Consider the following 23134-nt stretch of genomic DNA (forward strand, 5'->3'; position numbering starts at 1 on the left):
AATGACCTTTTCTAAATGGATTAAAAATACTATAACTTATTCAGAACACTATTTCAGAAAATTATCTCCGTTCTCTTTGAGTGAATAAAAGACAAATTTAGATGGGTTAAAATGAGTAAAAAAGATAAGGTAAATTTGCCTCTTCAGTTCTCCAGAATTACCTTTGAAAAAAAGTCATGCACATCAATATTGAGGTCAAATGAAAGGGAATCATGGAAAAATGGCATAATATGAAATTAACAAAACTTGACTAAATAAAAAACTCAACATAAAGTATTCTCTATAGCTTCTTCACGATCTGCTGGAGTGGCTCGCTGCAGAATTCTGGGTTAAGCATCTCATATAACCCCTCATAAAGTTTTTATTTTTTGGGAATTTTCAAAACACATGAGGATTTATACAACTATGAAAAATTTGTTTTTAATTTTTTTTTTTCTAATTACATACAGTCCTAAATTTTGACTTCAATCACAGCAATAGACCATTAGACATATTTATGGAGAGAAAGATTTTGAAAAGCATCAATACGTCAGAGTGACAAAGAAATAAGGAGGGTATCAGGTGGTTGTAAGTTGTGTTAAAAATAACAGCTAAATAGCCCTTAAATCAGACCTGCATGTGAAGGAAAACTGAATGAAGAACTGCCTAGTGATACAAGTGGAAGGTAACTATGGAAAAGAGGCTGACCAAAGCTTCATATGTCAATTTGGTAGATGGAACCTGAAAAAAAGCCTGTCATATGTGTGTGTGTGTGTGTTTGTGTGTTACTGTCTCCTTACCTTGACACTGTGTGATAGTTGTAAACAAGTGTCACTGTCATGTAAGTGGTATCCTTCATTTTCAATTTTCCCTGAAAAAATATCTGGACATGGGGGGAAATATTACCTTATTGGGAAACAGGTGACAGTTGGTGACAGGAATGATAACCAACCGTAGAAAATTTGCTACAACAAATTCTATCTCACCCAGCAAGTATGGAAAAATGGATGTCAAATGCTGATGATGATTTCTTTTCTTGAATTTAAATTTTCTTTCATTTATGAATTTTGTAGTAGAAAGAATTTGTATGTTTAAAGATCATAACAGTTTATCTTCTGTATTATAATACTACCAAGTCATTAAACAGGAGTCTGAAAGTACAAAAATCCTTGGATGGGAAACTACTCCATCACAAGGTCAGCTCCCAGTTGCTGCTACTATTCATTTTTAGCTAAGTGGACTGAAATATTGGGCAATAAAGTGCCTTGCTCAAGGAAACAGCACACCACACATTTTGAGAATTGAACCCATGACCTTACAATTGTGAACTCAAACATTCAGCACATGTCTTCACAATTCTACTATTCAATGTTCTTTATTTACTTCATTCTGAATTTCACTTCTAGTAAAGACTCTCTATGCGATTGATTCATCTGCTAGAAATAGCAACTAAATCTTTTGTTTTTAAAAAGGACACATTGGATAGTGTGAAGTTTTATGTCAGATTATGCCTTAGATCACATGGACTGCTTTATCAGAGCTGATCTAGATGCAAATCTGCAACAAAAACAAATCTGGTTCAATTCCATTAATAGCTGAAATATTCCCTTTTGCTTTATTTTTTTAATTTTTACTTTTTTATATATTTTTATTTTTTTATCAAAAATTAGAGAATTTTGATGACAGACTTTCAAATAATTTTTTTTAATAAATATTTTTACAATTTTATGCTATTCCAAAGTCTCATGTTCCAGATAACTACAGGAAGCAACACCTACTATTTTCTATATTTTCAATTAAGCTGAGACAAATAAAGTAATCTCTTTTCTCTAAAAACACAAAGTTTCAAACTAATGAATTTAATCATAAGGCAAACAGAATTTTACCAACAACAATAAAACCCAACAAAACTAAAACCACCACAATTTGTTTTAGAAACATTGGAACAAAAAACATCAAAGAAGAAGTTTAGTTGTAGAAATATCAATGCATGCTTGATGACGTCCTTATACAAAGGTATAAGATAAAACTTTAGATTTGATAAGTCTGTTTGTAAATGTGAAAGTTTATCAATTAAAACTAATGGAAAATTTTAAAACTATGAAATAAATCAGCTGCCTAGAGAGTAAATTATGTTATTAAAATAATTAGATTTTGAATATAGAATGTGTAACTTGTGATGATAGGTAACACAGCTAATAGTATAGCAATCAGTAAATTTCATTTGGTAAACTTAATCTACACACTCTCAACTTAACAGACCAGCAATGGAGATTCTGTGCAAGAAATAGCAGCCAAATCTCCCTAAAATCACACCCTACCTTCTTTTAAAAAATAGGATATATTGTACAATGTTAAACTGATATACAAAATAGAATACCTGTGATCCTAGATGACCTGGGGTTAAACAACAACAACTTCTAATCTGTGGTTGGATTTCCAGGGAATGTCTTGTAATTTAGATTTTGATCAACCCAGATCAAACAGATCCAAGATTAAAGGCATTCCAGGCCTTGACCATCTCATCTTATTTGTTTGTTATTTAGATATTCTATATTTACCACTACGTTTTCTAATGTGTCCTATTTACTATGATAGTAAGATGTGATGTGAGTGAGATTTAGGTGTTATTTCTAATAAGCCGAGCAATCATTTAGAGGCTTTCGCATTGACTTGTGCTTTGTTTGTGTGTGTGTGTTGATATCATTAATTTAATATCTGTTTCTTTTTCCATTAAGAGCATAATTTTCCAGATATTTAACCAAATCTTTGCATATTTTATTTTGCAAAATTTTAATTATTTTCATGTATGGTCATCTTCAGGTTTCTTATTCCTGAATATGTACATACTGTATCCATACTGGAAACCTATGATTTTAAAGTAAGAATAGTAAGGTCCTTATTCTCTGTTTACTGTGTCTGTCTATTTTGGCATTGGCTGGACAGATCTTGACTTTTGCAAGAATTTGTGTCTACCATAAATTAATTCCTTAATTATCTTATATGAGAATATAAGAGTGAACGACATGATCATAGAATAATGAAAGCATAGGTTCCCCTGGGCTAGATATATTGCAAGTTTCACAGACAATGGTTTGACCCATGCAGTTGCTGAGTGGAAAAGATAAAAAAAGCCACTTGAAATGTCTCCATAATGATGGGAAGATGATTTAGGCCAAGCTGGAAAAGAAGGGCATAATCAAGAAAGGATTGGATATGCATTGTAACCAGTGGTGTATGACATCTGATTGTCTGGTAATTTGTAATAAATACAAATGTGTTATTATATGTGTGAATGCATGTGTGTGTCACTTTACCATGACATTGTAGAATTGTTGTAAATGAATTTCACCAACATACAAGTGACCTCCTTTGTTTCCAGTATCTGTGAAAACATGTCCAGTGAAGAGGAAAATATTATCTTGCTTAGAAACGAGTGATGGCTAGCAATAGGAAGGATATCCAGCCATAGAAAATCTGCCACAACCAATTCTATCTTGCCTGTGCAAGCATGGAAAAGTGTATGTTAATATTGATAATATATATATCATCATTTTAATATCCATTTTTTCATGCTTGCATGGATTGGACAAAGTTTATTGAGACAGATTTTCTCTGTGTTCCTGTCTTCATCCATTATCTGTTTCCAAGCAAGATAATATTTCTCCTGGCCAGATAAATTTTCACAGAGTGTTTAAAATATTTTCATTTACATCATGTAATATCAAGATGTCATTCTTCTGTCCTTGGAATTATGATTTATTACATATAACTAAATACTATTATCTTTGTTTTTATTATTATTATTTTCTTAATTATGTGTTCAATGAGGAAAAGTCATATGTTTTGCATTAGTGAATGTTAGTTTGCTCATATTCTGCCAGAACTATTTCACTGAAGTGATTGAAGTTGCCAAGCCTCAGACAATAAAAATGAGACTTTATGCTTTACAACTTCTTACTTAGTACCTCACTGAATCTCTTTGCTTCTTTGAATGTCTTAGACAGGTGGGGAACTTTTTTAGTACAAAGGCAATTTGCAAGTGCATAAGAGTATTTAAGAGTATGTCTCTGGTGAGATTTCCTGCATTGCTTCAAACTGTGGAAAACATATCTGGACCGAGTCATTGCCTCAAATGGAAAATACTTTGAAGGTGATAAAAATGTAAACATGTAAAACTAAGTGAATAAAATAATATTGCGAAATTCCAGTTTCTTTTGGGTACCCCATCATATAATCTATTTTTTATACACTAATATTTATGATTATGTAACATATATTCTAAAAATATATTATATCAAAACACATACATATGTAAGCACTTGACTATGTAAAATCTAATATTATTATGATATTATAATTAATTTTTAACTAATTAATTAATGTTGTAAGGTTTCTGCTGTTTGATTTAAATATTTCCACATGCTGAAACGTATGAGATTAAATCATTTCCACTTGTAAATATTTTTATTTTTCTCATATGAAGTTTAGAACTAATACAGGAGTGTATAATGAGGCATTTTACTAATGTTTTTTCCAATACCTTTTTGCAAATAACACTATTTATAATTAGAAATGATCTAATTATAAATCTCACAGAGAGACATAAGCAGCAGTGTTATGATAAAGCAGTTGTTTACTGTCAACTTAATGTGACAGACCCATTAAGGGAATCATATTTATTTATAACTATTTCTCATTTTCTAGTTAAAGATATTGATTTATTTATTTCCTCCCCCTTCCCCTCTCTCTCTTTTTTTGTTGTTTTTGCAACTATGATATCTAACCTTTTTCTTTTGCCTGAAGAAGGACAAATGTCCAAAACAGTGGATTTTTTTTCCACTCCTCACTATTATAAATTTTATCTCCCAACTGCTATGGATTATCTTTTGCTGATATATGCCACCACCTGTTTCTTTGGGTTGTGAACCTTACCTTAATTTCTAACATGAGTCAGGTCACAAATTAAAAGGGGAAGACTATGAGTTGATTAGATTGCACCCAGTATCAACAGGTACTAATTTTTTATGACCTCAGTAGGATTTGAACTCAGAACATAAAGGCACATAACTAAATACCCCAAGGCATTTTTATCCAGTACTCAACCGATTCTTCTAATTTCTGAGCCCTTCTCTGTGTTGCATTTTCTGGTTAAGGGATATTAAAATGTCTCATGACTCATCATTACATTTTAACTCACTCTCTCCCTTCCCCTCCCCCTTTATGCTATTGATAAAGGTTTGGAATCACAGGTACATACAAGAAGATGAAGTAAGAATATTTACAGATTGACCTCATCAGGTCATGAGAATTTTCCACCACAGAATATCAAATCTGAATAATGAAATTTAAACTGATAACATTTATTTTAGAAATCAGTGTTATTGCTTACTATTTTGAAATGTTATACTTGCTTTTTTTCCTCTAATTCTTCATTTGCCAAAGCATTGCAGTAAATCACTTCAAATTAAAACTGAACGCGGATTACAATGATAGACTGAATGCTTTATAAATGGTTCAAATTTATTTTTGTCAATTCCTAGTTCAAGTCTCGTTCAGATTGACTTCTTTCATTTTTATTTCTTTGAGGCTTGATAAATTTAGTTTCAGTAAATTTTCAGGTTGAGCCACTGGATTGCATTCATGCTGGGGCACCACCTTGAAAGGCTGTTTTACTTTTTATTTAGTTGATAAATTGATCTCAATACTTATTTTTTAATTCTGGTACTTATTCTGTTGGTCTCTTGTGTAAAACCATTAAGTTATGAGGACATAAACAAACCAACACATATGCAAAGACACACATACATATAAACACATACAAACACACACACACACACACACACACATACACACACATATGCAGCAGCCTTTCACACAGGTTTTGTCTTGAAAATTCTCTTGCATTGCTTAGACCACATCTATATTAGAGTGTTATACAGTGAAACTTAACCTAAATCTACATAGCTGCAAAGCAAGCTTCTTGACCACGTAGGTGCCTGTGCCTATAATTATATTCATTTTTTACAAAAACTGGCTTTACACCTTGTCAAAAATACTGATATTCCATTGAAAAACCCTCTGAATTTATCAATGGCTGAATGATTAAGATGTTTGCTTCATAAACATTATGTTGTGAGTTCAATTCCACATCATGGCATCTAAGTGTCTATTATGTAACCACAGATTGACCAAAACCTTGACACTGAAATTGAGTCAGCAGAGACTGGATGAAACTCCAATAGATGGTTTTTACTGATGATTTAGGAACAATTAGCATGTCACAGCATATGTGACAAGGCTAGAATAGATGTGTAATAGTGAGAGGTGATAAAACTATATTGATGAAGAAAAGAGAGGTTTAATAGTCAGTTTTGATAATGCTATATTGTTGCTGGTATAATTATTATAGGTTGAAATAGCATTAGCATAGTCTGTTGACTGAAATCTTCATTAAGAAACCATTATATTCAGTATAGAATTAAGCCCCAAATTTCTGAGATGGGTTCCTAAGATAATAATTTAAAATTTTTTACATTTTTAATTCAATGTTTTTGTGTTTAAATTCTATTTCAATTGGTCTGTTCTCCAGTAGTTTTCAGGTGCTTTGGGAAATATATATATATCTATGAATAAGATACTTGATTATGGCTTCTGGAAAATTAAAATTAGAACATTTTTAAAAATCAAAATCGAAATATAAATAATCTAATTTTAATATAAGAAACATGAAGCATGATGTTATTATTCCTATTAGTGCACACCTTGCCTATTAGTGCACACCTTATTACAACCATTGTCCTGTGTCTTTGAATAATTTATTACTCTGCTTTTTTAAGAATCACCATAATTTTCTTTGTAAATTTTAGCTGTAACATTATTTTGACTGACATTTTCAGCATCACATCCTTTAAGATCAATGTTATCCATTCTTCAACTCTTTTATCAGCAATATTGATGATGTCATCATAACCTTCATCACTATCTACAAATGGAGATGATAATCTTGGTTATAATAGCTAAGCTTCTTCAAATTCTATTGACAGCTGTAGCTTCTCACAGCATGTGACATTTGAAATATTATCAAAGGTAGCTGTTGTCTTGACAGTGTTAAATGTAATGAAGAGTTGGAGGGTACCAGTTCAAAGAATAACACTTTTCTAATACTTGCCTTTTGAAAGCAGAGAGAGTAGTGGTGGATGATAGAGGGACCTGTTAGTTCCTCATAGGATGGTTTAGATTCTAAGTTATTGCTTGGTGGTTACTAAAGCTTCACACTTTCCACCATTACTAGTGGAAAGCCAGCACATATGTGTGTGGAGGGTGGGGCAGCTTGTGTGAGTAGGATTTGCATTAATATGAAATCCATTAAAATTACTCTTTTAAACAATGCAATTCAGTTTCAATAAGTACTTATGAACCAGTACCTTCCACTTTATAAAACAGTAGGTTCTGATGAAATTAGTGATGTTTTGCTTCTGCAAAAACTAATTACAATTATGTTTCACCCATGGCCATCCCATCTTTTTTCTGTATGTTGGTGTACATTATCCAGTGTGTTCTTCCTTTCATAAGACAATGTAAGCTGTTAATCATTTTCTTTTTATGGTGGTTGTTGTAGTTATTGTAAGTTTGGTTTAGCCCTAGCTGAGCCTTGACTAAACAACTTATGATCAAGGCATTTCAGTTGTGACCCTCATTTTTTTTCCTGGTACAATGCAACCAGGATATATATTAAAACAGTACAAGTTGTGACTTGAGGGGAAATTTGGCTGTTTTTTTTTTTTATAGTAAGTCAAACATCCACATAGAGCTAATATTTTCAAAATCTGTTCCATGACATAATTGAATACCATGTATGGTATGCAAATGTGCCACAATCTTTTGAGGCAAGTCAAGAAATGCCAAGATATTTCTAAAAATTGAGTGTTATTTTATTGCCCAGCACTAATGCATATATATTCTCATGTGGTAAAGTATAGTGTGTGTACCCATCTGTTTTAAAATATTGTTTTATTTAATAAAACTTTAAAAAAGCTGATGATATGCCATCCTACTTTTAGTGCCTTATTCAGTATGCCATAAAGAAAAAACATCTGTAAACAACTAACATAGAGGGATGATACCTCTTTTGGCTTAATGATTTTAGACGTAGTTAAACTTTCAATCACTTTATTAATCAAATAATGCGTACATGGAATTCTTAGGTAAACTGTCTAGATGTTAAATTAGAAAATTACATAAGAAAGCCTTTTTTTTTTTTTACTTTTTTGCTTTGACATATTGTTCAGATCAGTATTGAGGAAAAAAAAGGAAAAGAAAACAAAATCCAATAAATATGACAAACTCCAAATCTGAATAGTCAGTCAGGCTTATTTGCTCTGCTCTTTTTTAATGACAGAAAAAAGAATTAAAAAAACTGAGTTATTTAAACCAAGCAGTCCAAGGTTTAACTTGTAGTAGGGACAGGATTAGTTTTCATTTGTAAAGACTAGTTTCAGATTTAATGAAGGCGAAAAAGAGATTGAATAAATTTCCCTTTCTTTCCCTCTTCTTTTTCTCTCTCTATATTTTTCTACCTTTCTCATGACTCTCTCTCTCTCTCTCTCTCTCTCTCTCTCTCTCTCATGCTTATAAGATACATATGTATATGTATATATTTCTCTCTCTCTACCTTTCCTTATTTCTCAATCCCTAGAAAGAAACATCTTTGTTTTCCTTTGCTCTATCTCTCTTCTTACCTTTATTCTTAGTAATATCACTTTGTTGTAGCAGTGATAGTGGTGGTAGGAATGACCATGAGGCCTCAAAACTCTACTATTTTCTAGTAAGAAACAAATTGCAAACGGAGATTAATTTTATTTTTCTAGCTTCTGCATTAATTTACTGTAGTACTGCTAGGAATTGTGCTATTTATGTTTTACTTTTCTGCATCTTACTTCTGTTAGTTTCATTTCATAAGCAGTCTGACAGCATGAGGCCTTTGTAAGCAATGTTGTTGGTCACCCAAGATTAATTTTGATCAGGCAGACTTATGATCAAAAGTATTCCTGTCATGACCGTCCCTGGTTTTTCTCTCAAAAAATACCTATTACTATTATCCAGTGTGTCCCTTTTTTTTTAAGTCAGCAAGGTGTGATTTCAGATTTATATGACTACTACTTCTAGCATGTCAGGAGATTATGTAAAGGTTTCCTCGGAGAATTCATGTCACCATTTATCATTGTTTAGCGCCAGGTCAGCTTTATTTAATCAAGCAAACATATACCTGAAATCAAAGGAATTATAGGCATAACCATCTTGTTTTTTTCCATCTCTGTATCTAGGAGTACACAATGTGTCCTTTTATTAAGTCAGTGGGGAGTAATTTGACAGTGATTTCACTGTTGTTTCTAGCAGGTCAATGAACTACCCAAAAGCTTTCCCATTGGCTCATATAGTCTAAGTTGTTTAGTCAGTTTAATTATGCAGGTCTAAATGAAAGACATTCTATGTATTAACAACAAACACATGCTCAGCTTTATGTTTAAAATTATATATAATAAACATATTCAGTGTTTCTGTGAATTTAAGACCATATTATTATGTACTGATGCTTTGATTATGAACAAAAAAATGCAAAAACCACAAACTATATTATATAATGTATGAATTTTTTCTGTTTTTTAGACGTTCTGGTGTAGTTTAAGGAACATTTGGCTGCTATTTCTAGCAGGTCAAAAGACCACGTAAAAGTTGTCTTCATTGTTTTATCTTTGTCTTCGCTGATTGTCGTGACAACAGACAGTTCCAGCCTCTGATATGCTAGCACTGGATGCTTTTGATTGGTTCAAATTACATAACTTTAAATGCTTGTATCTTCTTTATTATGCATTTCTAGAAAAAGATGAATGCAATTTTCATCATCAGTATGCAAAATTACATTTTTTAAAAAATAATCTGGTGAAAATTTGAAATATTTCAAGTGGTTCGAAGAAATTTAACAAGATCCAATTGCCATAACCATCTGGGTATTTTTTTATATATTTGTTTCTTGTTTTTTCTCTCAGACATAGAGTAACTAGAACTACATTATCCAGTGTGTTCTTTATATATCAAGTCAATTGAGTGTGATTTGAGGGAGATTTGGTTGCTGTTTTTATCAAGTCTACTCAAGGACTGCATAAAAGCTTTCACTGATCCTACATTGTTGGTGTGGTACTGTATGTATAGGAGTGAAGCATGAGGGATGCATAAAAGAGGATCTGCAATTAGTGGAGTGTAATGAGCTGAAGAATCTTTCTGAGAAAGATTGAAATGTATGCAAAGTATGGAAACTATTTGGGCATCATAAATGACAATGGCTGATAGAGAGAAAACAGAAATATATCATGAAGTTGGTTTGCATTAACAATGACTTGTATTAAAGTTAAACCAAGGAAGATCTTGGTTTGTTATGGACTTGAAGGTACAGAATGTTGATAATGTGATAATATAATTGAATGGGAAATGTGTCATATTCTAAACTTATTCAACCTATGTTAATATGGACGAAATTATATATTAAAATGGTGATGATCATGATGACGGTTATGATCATAATGATGATGGTGATGACAATGACAGTGACATCTATGACAAGGAAGAGATGACTACCATTAAAACCATTTCAATTACACTCATCTACTCTACACTAATGAAATATCTTAAAGCCTCTGAACCCTGTTATATTTCTTTACTTCTCTCTCTCTCTCTCTCTCTGTATATATATATATACATATATATATATATATATATATATATATATATATATATATATATATGGCAAATAGAAGATGGAATATATGAGAATTTATTATTAATCACGACAATTGTTTCAACACATTCCTCTTGGGTGGGACACCCAACAACTGACAACTTGTTAAAATGACTGTTCCGCAACGTAACTTTCCATCTTTCATTTGCCATATACCTAACAATCACTGTGAAAGTGACCGTGCTCTACCAATAGGCTACCAGGTATAAACCATTCATTTTATTATCCATTAACCACAATCAATTTCTGATTTCTGGCAGGAAGGTGTTATATGGTAGTGTAACAAGATGTTTCACTAAAGGACATACCTATACCCAGTAGGAAGGATTATATACATGATCTTTTGGAGAAGGACAAGTTACAACTCACAAAAAAAAAAAAAAAACAGAAACAAAAAATACAAAAACAGGCAGGGTTTACATCACTCAAAGGGAGATACAACATTAAAGGATATAACAGAGGATATATAATCGAAATTAGAGAAATAAATGATAAATGAATAAATAAATAAAAAGAATCCCCAATGGTGGGGCAGTCCACTTAGAGTAATTCAAAGTAAATCCTACACAAAAATTCTGGACTACTCAGCCATCCCCATGGCATAGGAAAGTGCCCTCTTCCAGTTTCTTTCTTCCTGCTTAGAAAAGCACACTCAGAATTGGTCCATTCAGTCTCACAAGTCTTGCCACTGTTGACCACCTTTTGATGACGACGATGGCACGGGGTGTGGGGGTAAGTCAATTACATTGACTCCAGTGCTCAACTGGAACTTAATTTATCAACCCTGAAAGGATGAAAAGCAAAATCAACCTCAGCAGAATTTGAACTCAGAACATAAGGACAGATGAAATATTGCTAAGCACTTTGCCCAACATGCTAATGATTCTGTCAAGACACTTTCATGTTTGCACACACATGTATACATATATATATATATATATATATATATATATATATATATATATATATATATATATATATATATATATATATATATGTATGTATGTATGTATGTATGTATGTATGTATGTATGTATGTATGTATGTATGTATGTATGTATGTATGTATGTATGTATGTATGTATGTATGTATGTATGTATGTATGTATGTATGTATGTATGTATGTATGTATGTATGTATGTATGTATGTATGTATATATATATATATATATGTATATATATATATATATATATATATATATATATATACGATTAGCTTCCATATAATTTCTGTCTACCAATTCCATTCATAAGCCATTGGTTGGCCTGAAGATATTATAGAAGATATTTACTGAAGATGCCATTCAGTGAGAGAGAACTCAAGACTACCAATTGGTTAAGAAGTAAAGTTTATTTTCACTTGGCCACACCTTTAGTATATAAAATTTCAGTTTGCATTTTTCACATTTGTTAATTCGATTTATCATTTTCACAAAACACCTAGCTGCATCTATTGATATGGCTAAATGTTGTGTCACACCATTTGGGTGCTACTGCTCTTGTGTATTACATTTACACTGTGCATAAAACCACATCTTATATCCCTATTTTTCTACTTTCTAATTGTTTGACTCAGTTTGTTTGCTTTTTTGTTTCCCCGGGACTCATTAGATAAGTGAAATGGTCATTTGAGGGAAATCAGTACTTATGTCCACCATAGGAGGACATAAGTCAAGTTGACCCCAGTTGCATTTCTGTTTAGAGTAGGTATTTAACTCAGTATAGTAATGCATCTGGCTTAGTTCTCTATTATTTTAGTCATTAGCACAGTTTTATTAAATATCATTGTTGAAATGATGAGTTATTGTGCAGTTTACTGATTTTGTCAAATCCAGTAAAATTTACGAGTAATTGTTTTATCAAACCAACAGTGAACAAAAACAAAAATCAAAATCAATCCTATCAAGAGGACTACCAGTAAGCAGTGTTATGAATTTAATCTAATGTTTTACACTCTCAGTCATCTTTATCATCCTCATCATTATTAGGGTCAGACAAAATTCATTGAGGCAGATTTTCTTTGGCCAGATGCCCTTCCTGTCATCAACCTTCACCTGTTTCCAAACAAGATATTTTCCCATGGCCAGACTTGCTCTCACAGAAGATTGGAAATGATGAACTCTGCTTGTATGATGGTGATTCTTATTTACAACTGTGTAACATCAATGCAAAAACACACACACACACATGCACACATACACACACACACACACACACACACACACACACACACATAAGTGCACATGTCTTGTGCAGTGCCACATTAAAGTAACAAGCACACTCTGTAAAATGGGTGGCATTAGGGAGGGCATCCAGCATTAGAAACCATGCCAAATCAGACTGGAGCCCACTGCAGCTCTGTTCAAACCGTCCAACCCATGCCAGCATGGAAAACAAGCATTAGATGATGATGTGGAAATGTCTGACACCTTGCTGTACACAAGATGACCCATACACTGCAGCAGAAGTGTTAAGATTGGTCCCTCTGGTGGCGTAAAGCACTCGTGGTGCCATGTAAAAGCACCTGTGTGGAACCATGTAAATGAGCCCATGTAGCACCATGTAAAAGCGCCTGTGAAGTGTCACATAAAAGCACCCAGCACACTCTGTAAAGTGGTTGGCAAGGGCATGCAGCCATAGAAACCATGCCAAATCAGACTGGAGTCTGGTGCAGCTCCACTGCTTGCCAGTTCTGGTTAAATCTTTCAGCCCATACCAACATGGACAACAGATGTTAAATGATGATGATAATGATGATGATGATGATGATCATCATCATATATATTGTCTGTCATGAGCACTGGAATTCCCTTATCACATGATTATCTACTGAAAATTATCAGTATGAAGCACCTGGTCACAGCATGCCAGGCAAATCTCAGTGCTATATATAGAATATCAACATCTATTTAGACACTGAAGTTGCAAACATCCAGCAAGCTAATAATGTTCTAATAAAACATTCATGTTAAGTTGGATATAAAGATTACCTTTTGGTACTAATACTGCTTCCATCACTAATAATCAATTTTTAATAAACCTGCTGTCTGTTTGCAACATCCATGCTGATATTCTATATATCGCACTGATAATCATGTGATATGGGAATTCCAGTGCCCATGACAGATAATTCTCATCTGCTATAATTTATGTGTGTGTTTTTATGCACCAAACACCTATAAGAGAGGATTTCTCAAGGCTAATAACGCAGTATTCAGTGTTCTAACAAGACATCCATGTTAAGTTGGATATAAAGATTATATTTTGGTATTAATACTACTTCCATCACTAGTAATTAATGTTTATGTGTATGTGTGTGTGTGCACATACATACATACCTACATACATACATACATACATACATACATACATACATACATACATACATACATATATACATGCATGCATTTCTTAATTTATTAAACTTCTTTCAGTTTCCATTTGCCAAATTCTTGCACAAGGCTTTCATTGGTCAAAAGTATAACAGAAGATGCTTGCCCAAAGGACTATGCACTGGGACTGAATCCCAAACCAGGTGGTTTGGAAGCAAACTTCTTAACCAGCCATTTTCCTTCAAGATTTTCTTGCCCATTTCCAAAACTTATGAGCTCACCAGTAATTCAGGCCATTGCATAATTAATAATATGCAAACAAAGGATATTAAAGACTATGACTTTTCTTTACAATGAGCCACTGAGGGAGGGAACCTCTACATAGTTACTTGACTTTCTAGAAAAAGCAACCTCCCTAATTAACATCCTTGTACCCTAAAAAAAAAAAGGAAGATCACTTTGCATAATGTAATCCTAGATGTATGATACCTGGAAAGAGATGTGATGCTTATAGCTGAACTGCTTTTCTTTCAAGATCTGTTTGATCAAAGCTAATCTTGCTCTAAATAATAATTTCCTTGCTAAAAATCAAATCTTTGTTTTAAAGACAAGGACAATAGTTGAAGTAGAGAAATATATCAGAGTACATTGATCAGAGTATAGTAATGGTACATAATTTATCAAACTCCATCCTTGAAATAAACAAAGTCAAAATCAACTACTGTCTGAATTGAACTCAAAATGGCTGAGGTGCATAAAAAAATGCAATATATTTAACCATTGTTCTCTTGTGATAGTCATATGCATTACCAAACTAAAATCAAATAACATTGAATTGATAATGTTCTAATTTATACAACTATCCAGTTGCATGACAGCTTGTGAAGAGAAAGAAGAAAATTCAAAATATAGCTGCACTAAATTAATGTGCTTATATTGTCCTTCAAAAATTTTACACCTTAACTGTTTGATGAAAGACTGTTTTGAAGAATGATTTTCACCAACTTCTTTGTGAGTGATCTTGTTTAGCCTTCAAGCAATTTCACTTGTATGAAAAGAGGTGGAGAACAGAATTAGAAGCACTTATGAATTAAGACACTGAAATACTCCATAAAATAGAATAAACACGGTGCTTCACCAAAGGGAAAAAAACATCAATAATTCCCATGACAACTTATTTGAGTGAGACTTCAATCCAATCACCTCTCACTCCTTTCTAGGGAATCAATGAGATAAGAAAGATGAAAGACAGAGAAAGTTATTGATCGGTTACATCATCATTTTTCAGGTTTTGTTTCAAATTTAGGAGTGAAAGGAGCTTCCTCTCAGTTCTTATTCCAACACAATCTTTTGGGTTGGAGATGCAGTCATAGATTACATTAAATTCAGAAGTTCTTTATCTGTGTTGTAGTGAAAATGGTACACTCCTTCCCACATGACAAAGTGGTCTGAGGGCCACTATAAAGTCAGTAGTCGTAGAGTCATTGTAGGAGTTCTCAGTTGGAGTCAGTATCAGTTATGTGATATATACAAGTTTGAGTTACCATCAGGGTAGACGTTTCAAAGTCGTCGTCTTGCAGAGCTATCAGCGCTAGCACAATAGACAAGTCAAAAATAATAAGATGCGGAATACCACCACAACATAATAGTGGCGACAAGAATATTACAGTGCCAACAACAACATACAAGTAGATGAGGATCCACATTATAACAGTGGTGGTGAGGATATAAACAATTCATGTGGACAACATTGAAAAAATTTTTCTTTTCACAAGAAAATGAACAATTCATGTGGACGATGTTGAAAAATTTTCACATGTAGAAATTAAAAACTCAACAGAACAGAGGAATAACAAGCATTTTTGTTGTATATATTTTATGAAAAATCTATAAAATTATGGAAAACTTGTTAGAAGGTTTAGTTGAGTTGCAAAGACAGCAACAACAGCAACTCAAAGAACAAGAACAATAACAAATGTTAGAGCAACAAATGTTACTACTAACGAAGTTGGTAACAAAATTGGAAAATACATCTTCACCAGACCATGCAGCAAATTCAATAAATGAATTTAAACAATCTGAAAGAAGGAATCGCTTTCAAGGCATATTACCAAAGATTTTAACAAATTTTCAAAAAAGAATGCCAAGACTGGATGGGTGAAATGAAAATGTATCAAATTCTGAGAAAACTGGTGATGATAGAGCATGAGAAACCCTGTAACTTTATATTGCCTAAAAAAGTTTCTGAAATAAATTTCATAGACACAATTGACATTTTATGTCGGATGTTTAGTGAAAAACATTGTTGGTCAACACATGTTGGAAGTGTTTGAACATGGAGAAAAGCGATGATGAAGACTTTACCACATATGCAGGTAGAGTGAACAGAGAGTGTGAGAGATTTAAACTGGATAAACTAACTCCAGACTCATTCAAATGCCTGATTTTGCTCAGGGACTTACTGCTAAAAAGGACACAGAAGTCAAAACAAAAATTCTTGCAAAACTGTCAGAAAAGTGTGATGGGATATTAAAAGTAAGGCATGACACAGAAGAAATCCAACGCAGAGATTGTTTACAGATAAAACCAGTTGGAAGACAGATAAAGTGTTTCACAAAAAATGATATATATTAGGAGATAAACCCATGTATGACATATGGTGGTGATAGGCACCTGAGAAAAGAGTGTCTGTTCAAAAAAACAAAGTATTTTCATTGTGGGAACATAGGACACATTAAATCGCCCTGCAAAACTAAGATGGTAAAAAATTGGACCAAATGAGAAAAAAATAAATAGTTTGTCATCAGAGAAAAAGTTTGTACAACAAACAGAAAATTCATCAAAGTGAGAATTGAAACCACTAGTGTCAAAATGCAATTAGACACAGGTAGTGACATCACTATCATAAATGAAGAAACATCGTGGCAACTCAGTATATCATAATTATTTAAATCAGATAAAGTAATATATGGTGTTGCAGGAAAGAAATTATATTTCATCGGCAAATGTATTTGTAATGTAACTTTTCAAGAACATAAAATGATAGTGCCTTACCATCCCAGATCAAATGGACAAGCAGAGTGTTTTGTGGTCACTTTTAAAAGTGCTTTGAGAAAAGCAAATAAGAAAGCCACAGACAAAGTCACTCTTCCACAATTTCTAAGAGTACACAGGGTGACACTGAACTCCAATACACCAGCAGGAATCTCACCAGCTGAACTGATGTTTACAAGGAAGGTGAAATCAGTTTTTGGTAAACTGTTACCTGGTGAGGAAAGAAAAGTACCAGAGAAGACAATCCAAAATTTTTCAAAATTGGTGTTATGATGTTCATGAGATTGTATAAAAATGGAAAACAATACTGTGATGAAGGAAAAATGATGTATGGAATTAAAAGCAGAAAAAGTATTGAAAAAAGACACAGAAACCAATTGACAATGAGATTCATAGAAAATGAACCAGACAGATTGGAAGAACCTATGGAATGACTGTATGACACATTCCAGGTATCAACACTGTTACAAGTGGTTGAACCCACATGTACAAGTGGAAGAAAAAGGAAGAACACAGAGTTCCTACAAATAGACACCAAAAAGAAAAAATATTAAGTTGGGAAAAAAATGCTAAAAAAAGAAGAGGGGTAAATAAAGTAAAATAAAATTACTTGCTTCCCAAGGAAAAAGAAAACTAAAAGGGGAGATGTTGTAGTAAAAATGGTACACTTTTTCCCACAGGACAGTGGTATGAGGGCCACTATAAAGTCAGTAGTAGTAGAGTTGTTGTGGGAGTTCTCAGTTGGAGTCAAAGATAATAAGACGCAGAATACTGCCACAACATAATAGTGGTGACAAGAATATTACAGTGCTGACAACAACATACAAGTGGACGAGAATTCACATTATTACAATCTGTTATACATATTATACACACACATGCACACACACATTTATCATCCCTATGCAAATGTTATTATTATCTATTTTTGATTTTGTGATTTTCACAAATTAAATGGCTAATAGTGGATCTCTCACTTAAAATCCTGGCTCTACCCATGTGCAATTATATATTAATATACATCCTTGGCGACAAGAATATTACAGTGCTGACAACAACATACAAGTGGACGAGAATTCACATTATTACAATCTGTTATACATATTATACACACACATGCACACACACATTTATCATCCCTACGCAAATGTTATTATTATCTATTTTTGATTTTGTGATTTTCACAAATTAAATGGCTAATAGTGGATCTCTCACTTAAAATCCTGGCTCTAATCATGTGCAATTATATTTTAATATACATCCTTTTTCTCTGCATCATTACCTTTATCTCTGTTATATGGAGGCAGTACACTCCAGGCAAAGAAAATGATACAAAATGGAGTGATTTCTTAGGGCTATGTCATCTTTCTATTGACCTTTTAAGTTGTCATTGTGAGTAAGGATGCAGACCTCCACCAATCTCTTTGAATTCTGTTTTATAACATGGTGACTTATCCATGAAAGATGCTGTTTTCACTAGTTTTTGATATTCTACATGTAGAAGGCAGTGAGCTGGCAGAATCATTATCACGCTAGGCAAAATGCTTAGTGACATTTCATCCATCTTTACTTTCTGGATTCAAATTCTGTTGAGGTCAACTTTGCCTGTAACCCTTTGAGGGTCAATAAAATGAATACTAGTTGAGTACTGGGATCGATGTATTTTGACTTAGCCCCTCCTCAAAATTGCTGGCCTTGTGCCAAAATTTGAAACCAATATTCCATATGTATATATATATATATTTTTCATCGTTTATTTTTATTCCTTTATGTTTTCTGTGTGTGTTTGCATTTGTATGTAACTATTGGTTTAAGCACATAGTTAATTTGCACACATATGCACAATGGTCTCTACACACTTTACACACATGTTTATCAAGTACTTCAATATTTATACACAACATCATTTCTCATATCCACATATATGTTAGCGTGCTCACACATACACATCTTTGTAAATACTATTTTAAAAAGACAAATAACAATGAGAATTGAATCATGGCTATATTGTTGACTAGGCAAGTATTTTAAATGCACTAACTGGATATCAGCATAAAGATACAAATGATGTTTACTGTCAGCAATTGTGGTTTGATTCCGAGCAGGTATTTGTCTTTATTTTTTACTATCAGTGATTATTGTTATTGATTAACCCTAGATCAACCCTACTTGGACAGATCTGTGATTAAATATATTCTCAGACTACATTATTCAATAGGTCCTTTCCTTTTTTTCTTTTTTATTTTCTTTTTAAAGATGGTAGAGTTAGATTTGAGAGAGATTTGGTTGCTATTTCTTGTAGAGGAGCAAATATTATTAGTCAATATGAGACTTTCATATTGACCCACAATCAACATATTGTTTAGAAGAGTAGCCTGATTATATGGCAATACTTTGCTTCACCATTCTGTTCTCACTTTAGATACCATTCAGGATTGTCTGTCATACCTCTAGGGACAACAAAAATAGGAAAGAACCAACAAGAGAGTTTCTACAGGCTCACTCGACCTGCTAGAAATATCCCCTAAATCACACTCTACTATCTTAGAAAAGAACTCAACTGATAATGTTGTTTTGAGTTCCTTACCCATCGCAAAAAAATGTGATAAACATAGCTGGAATGTCTTTGGTTATTGGTCTGCTCAATCAGGGTTGGTTTGGGATTAATAACAACAAGAACAGCAAAAACAAGTATCACTTATGCCATAGGATTGATTCTATCAAGGTATGGCTGTGTGGTTAAAAAGTTTACTTTGAAACCACATAATTCTGGGTTGGATCATATTGCATACAGTAGTTTCGGCAAGTATTTTAATAGCCTCAGGATAACTGATATCTTGCAAGTGAAAATGTCAGGATCAATGACTGGAAATTTAGTGAACCAATGATTGGATTTTTAAAACCCTGTAAGCAATAATACTATTGTTCACAACCTGTGAAATAAAAGTAATAATAATATCAATAACAAGACATCTCCAATACAAATTTCTAACCTAGTGTCAATATTAACTGTAATCATTTTTAGAGGCAAAAAAAAAGAGTACTTTTTTTAATGTCATGGTAGGACTACAACTTTGAATATAGACCAATAAAACTAAATACTGTGACACATTCAATCTGGTACGCCAGTGGTTTTTAGCAGTTCCACTTAGGTTGAATTTATAACTGAACAACATTCTGCTCTATTGATATTTCATGTTCTTTTTTTTTTTTGCTCTTTCAGTCAAACAATGAACAAGGGTTCAGATCAATTTATATCTTAGCAAACCAGTTAGATCAAACATTAATTTTTGGTTCACCACTTTATGATGCCCAAGGACCCCTTAAGGTAAGAAGAATATTTGTTGCTTGAGTTTTTTATTTCCATTTTTTGCCTTAACTTTTATACTAGAACATGTATATTTTAACACCCCCACCCTGTATCATGTATGGATTCAAAGGGTTTGGATCTTCTCTCTCACACACACACACACACACACACACGCACATTGCAAATGTTATTATTATCTAACATATATTTTTGATTTTGTGATTTTCACAAGTTAAATGGCTAATAGTGGATCTCTCATTTAAAATCCTGGCTCTGCCCATGTGCAATTATATATTATGGATGATTATCCATGCATTTGTTTTCAACATGTGCATGCATTTATGGATATTGTCCCATCTTTTGGAGTATGGATATCCAAGACAATAGATAACCAAGGAACAAAGTGAGATAGAGGGTATTAGTCCAAATTTTGTCACTAGCATATAACATACAATTAATTCACATATGACCAGTCCACATAAAGATGAATATCTACTACAGATTAAGAAGCTTAATACTATAGGAAATGGTAACATTATCTTTCAACACTCAGCTTTTAGACTAGCTTGTTATTTATTTAAACCTCTTCTTCCCAATTTGGAAATAAAGATTTGATAATTCATCACCATTCAGAACAGATTTCAGCAGTTCTTTATACCTTAGCCCTCATAAGATTTCTTTCTTTCGTCCAACCTTTAACTGTTCTATGCATAATTTAAAAAAAAACTTTTGTTTTTGCAACACATTGAGCTATATATCATAGCACACCAGCGTACCATTGCATACTTTAGAACTCACAAGACTAGCATCACCATTTGTTTTCTCTTCCTTGCTGTTAGATGCAGATACTATTTCTGCTAATAGGCAATGTTTGCTGAATGATAAGAAAAAGACTAATCCACAACATCATATACAAGCATCTTGTAAATGATGATGTGGATTGTTCAATCTTGATGTAGGACATTTTTTAAAAAAATACTTTGATATGTGTGTTACATAATGCCTTTGCTGTAACATATTTTCCTTCTAATTACAACTTTTATCTTCATCATGACAAAGAGGTTCTTCTTGATATACTAAAATGCTTATCATGTTAAATTTATCTTGCATTCTACTAAGTTCTTTATTAACCCTTAGTACATACCTGATAAAAGTATGAGATTGGTATAATTGACTGAAACTTTTTAAAATGGTGCCCCAACATAGCTGCAGTCCATTGACTTCTTCCATTTAACATTTATCTTGCATGTACACACACAGAAACTCTCTTCTCTCTCTCTTTCTTCTCTCTCTCTCTTCTCTCTCTCTCTCTCTCTTCTCTCTCTCTCTCTCTCTTCTCTCTCTCTCTTTTCTCTCTCTCTCTCTCTTCCTCTTCTCTCTCTCTCTCTCCCTTTTCTCTCTCTCTCCTCTCTCTCTCTCTCTCTCTCTCTCTCTTCTCTCTCTTTCTCTCTCTCTTCTCTCTCTTTCTCTCTCTCATGCATGCATGCACACATGCAATGTAATAAGCATCTTTGAATTAAATCATCTTAATATTTTTTGTTTAGATTGAGGTGTTGCAGTCTCCTGATGTCTTACAGTCTTACATTGGTGTAGACCAACTACCAAGTGCTTTTGATGGTCAGTTAGAGTACCACCATGACAGCTGGCTTCGATTTCGTCGAGTAAGTCTGTTTATGTTGATATAAAATATATTTCAAATTGAAATAAACACTCATGCATATGCATATATGTCTATATAATATTTAAGTTCAAAATATCACTTAAAGTAGATGCAAAAAGGCTGAATCAATAAGATAATGAATGGGTTTGAGAGTTGATGTTTTATTTGTTTTGCTGGGACATTTATTTCTGCTTGCACCTGTGCACCGTGAGTTAAACAAATACACAACTGTTATTTTATTTTAAGAATGCTACCAGTGGCAGACTCTAAATTCTATCACTGATAGGATGTTATCTTTGATTCATTTAATGCTTCTGAATATGGAACTCATGATAAGCTCTTGTAACTTGTGAAGGTTTTTATTATTTACCACATATGTTTATTCTCAGTTGCAGCTGTTACTGTGCTGACTCTGAAGGTATTAACATTTCTTAAGGCAAAATATGTGAAGGAATTCATAAAAGAAAAGTTGGGTGCATTGGTACCTTCTTTGCAGTTTCCCTTGTTAATATTTTCCATAGTGTTGTATGCTCCAGAAGAGTGGAACCTAACAGTTTTACAACTAGGACATAATGGGATGGGCTTTGAAGAACTAATCTTGCATTGAAATGGAAAACACAGAGACTTACTGGCATTGCCTTAAAAATAACTGCATGTTTGTAAGTCTTTCTTTTTGATATTATGTCACAAGTAAGATCTTCTCTGTTCTCTTGATCTTCACTGCCCTCTTAATACAATGAGGAAAAGTCTACACATTTTTCATCTTTTCTTTAGGAACCTAGATGAAGTACACCAACCCAAGGTAAAAAAATATTAGACTAAAATCATGTTACTCTGTTAAATAGTTTTGCACTTAAATCTTAGAAATATTATAGGTAATGTAGAGTTAGGCTACATTGTAATATAAGGTGTGAAGCAAATGCTTATTAGCACTTTCTTTGATTATCTTTTTCATTATTTAATTAGTGCCCTTATTTTAAACTTCTGAACATTTATTCTAAAT

At 32.9% G+C, this 23134-nt stretch overlaps 1 protein-coding gene across 5 annotated transcripts in view; it reads left to right on the forward strand.

Moving 5' to 3' along the window:
* The window catches only part of LOC106870865 (puratrophin-1), a 582111-nt gene that overhangs the window by 361289 nt on the left and 197688 nt on the right, over positions 1 to 23134 (forward strand). For all 5 annotated transcript variants that reach the window (XM_089353963.1, XM_089353964.1, XM_089353965.1 and 2 more), the window contains 2 exons: positions 20385 to 20489; positions 22016 to 22132. In XM_089353963.1, coding sequence (XP_089210089.1) covers positions 20385 to 20489; positions 22016 to 22132 — 222 coding nt within the window. The remainder of the gene's footprint in view (positions 1 to 20384; positions 20490 to 22015; positions 22133 to 23134) is intronic.

The sequence above is a fragment of the Octopus bimaculoides genome, chromosome 6 (assembly GCF_046866305.1).
Source record: "Octopus bimaculoides isolate indiv1 chromosome 6, ASM4686630v1, whole genome shotgun sequence".
In the NCBI taxonomy this organism is placed as follows: domain Eukaryota; kingdom Metazoa; phylum Mollusca; class Cephalopoda; order Octopoda; family Octopodidae; genus Octopus; species Octopus bimaculoides.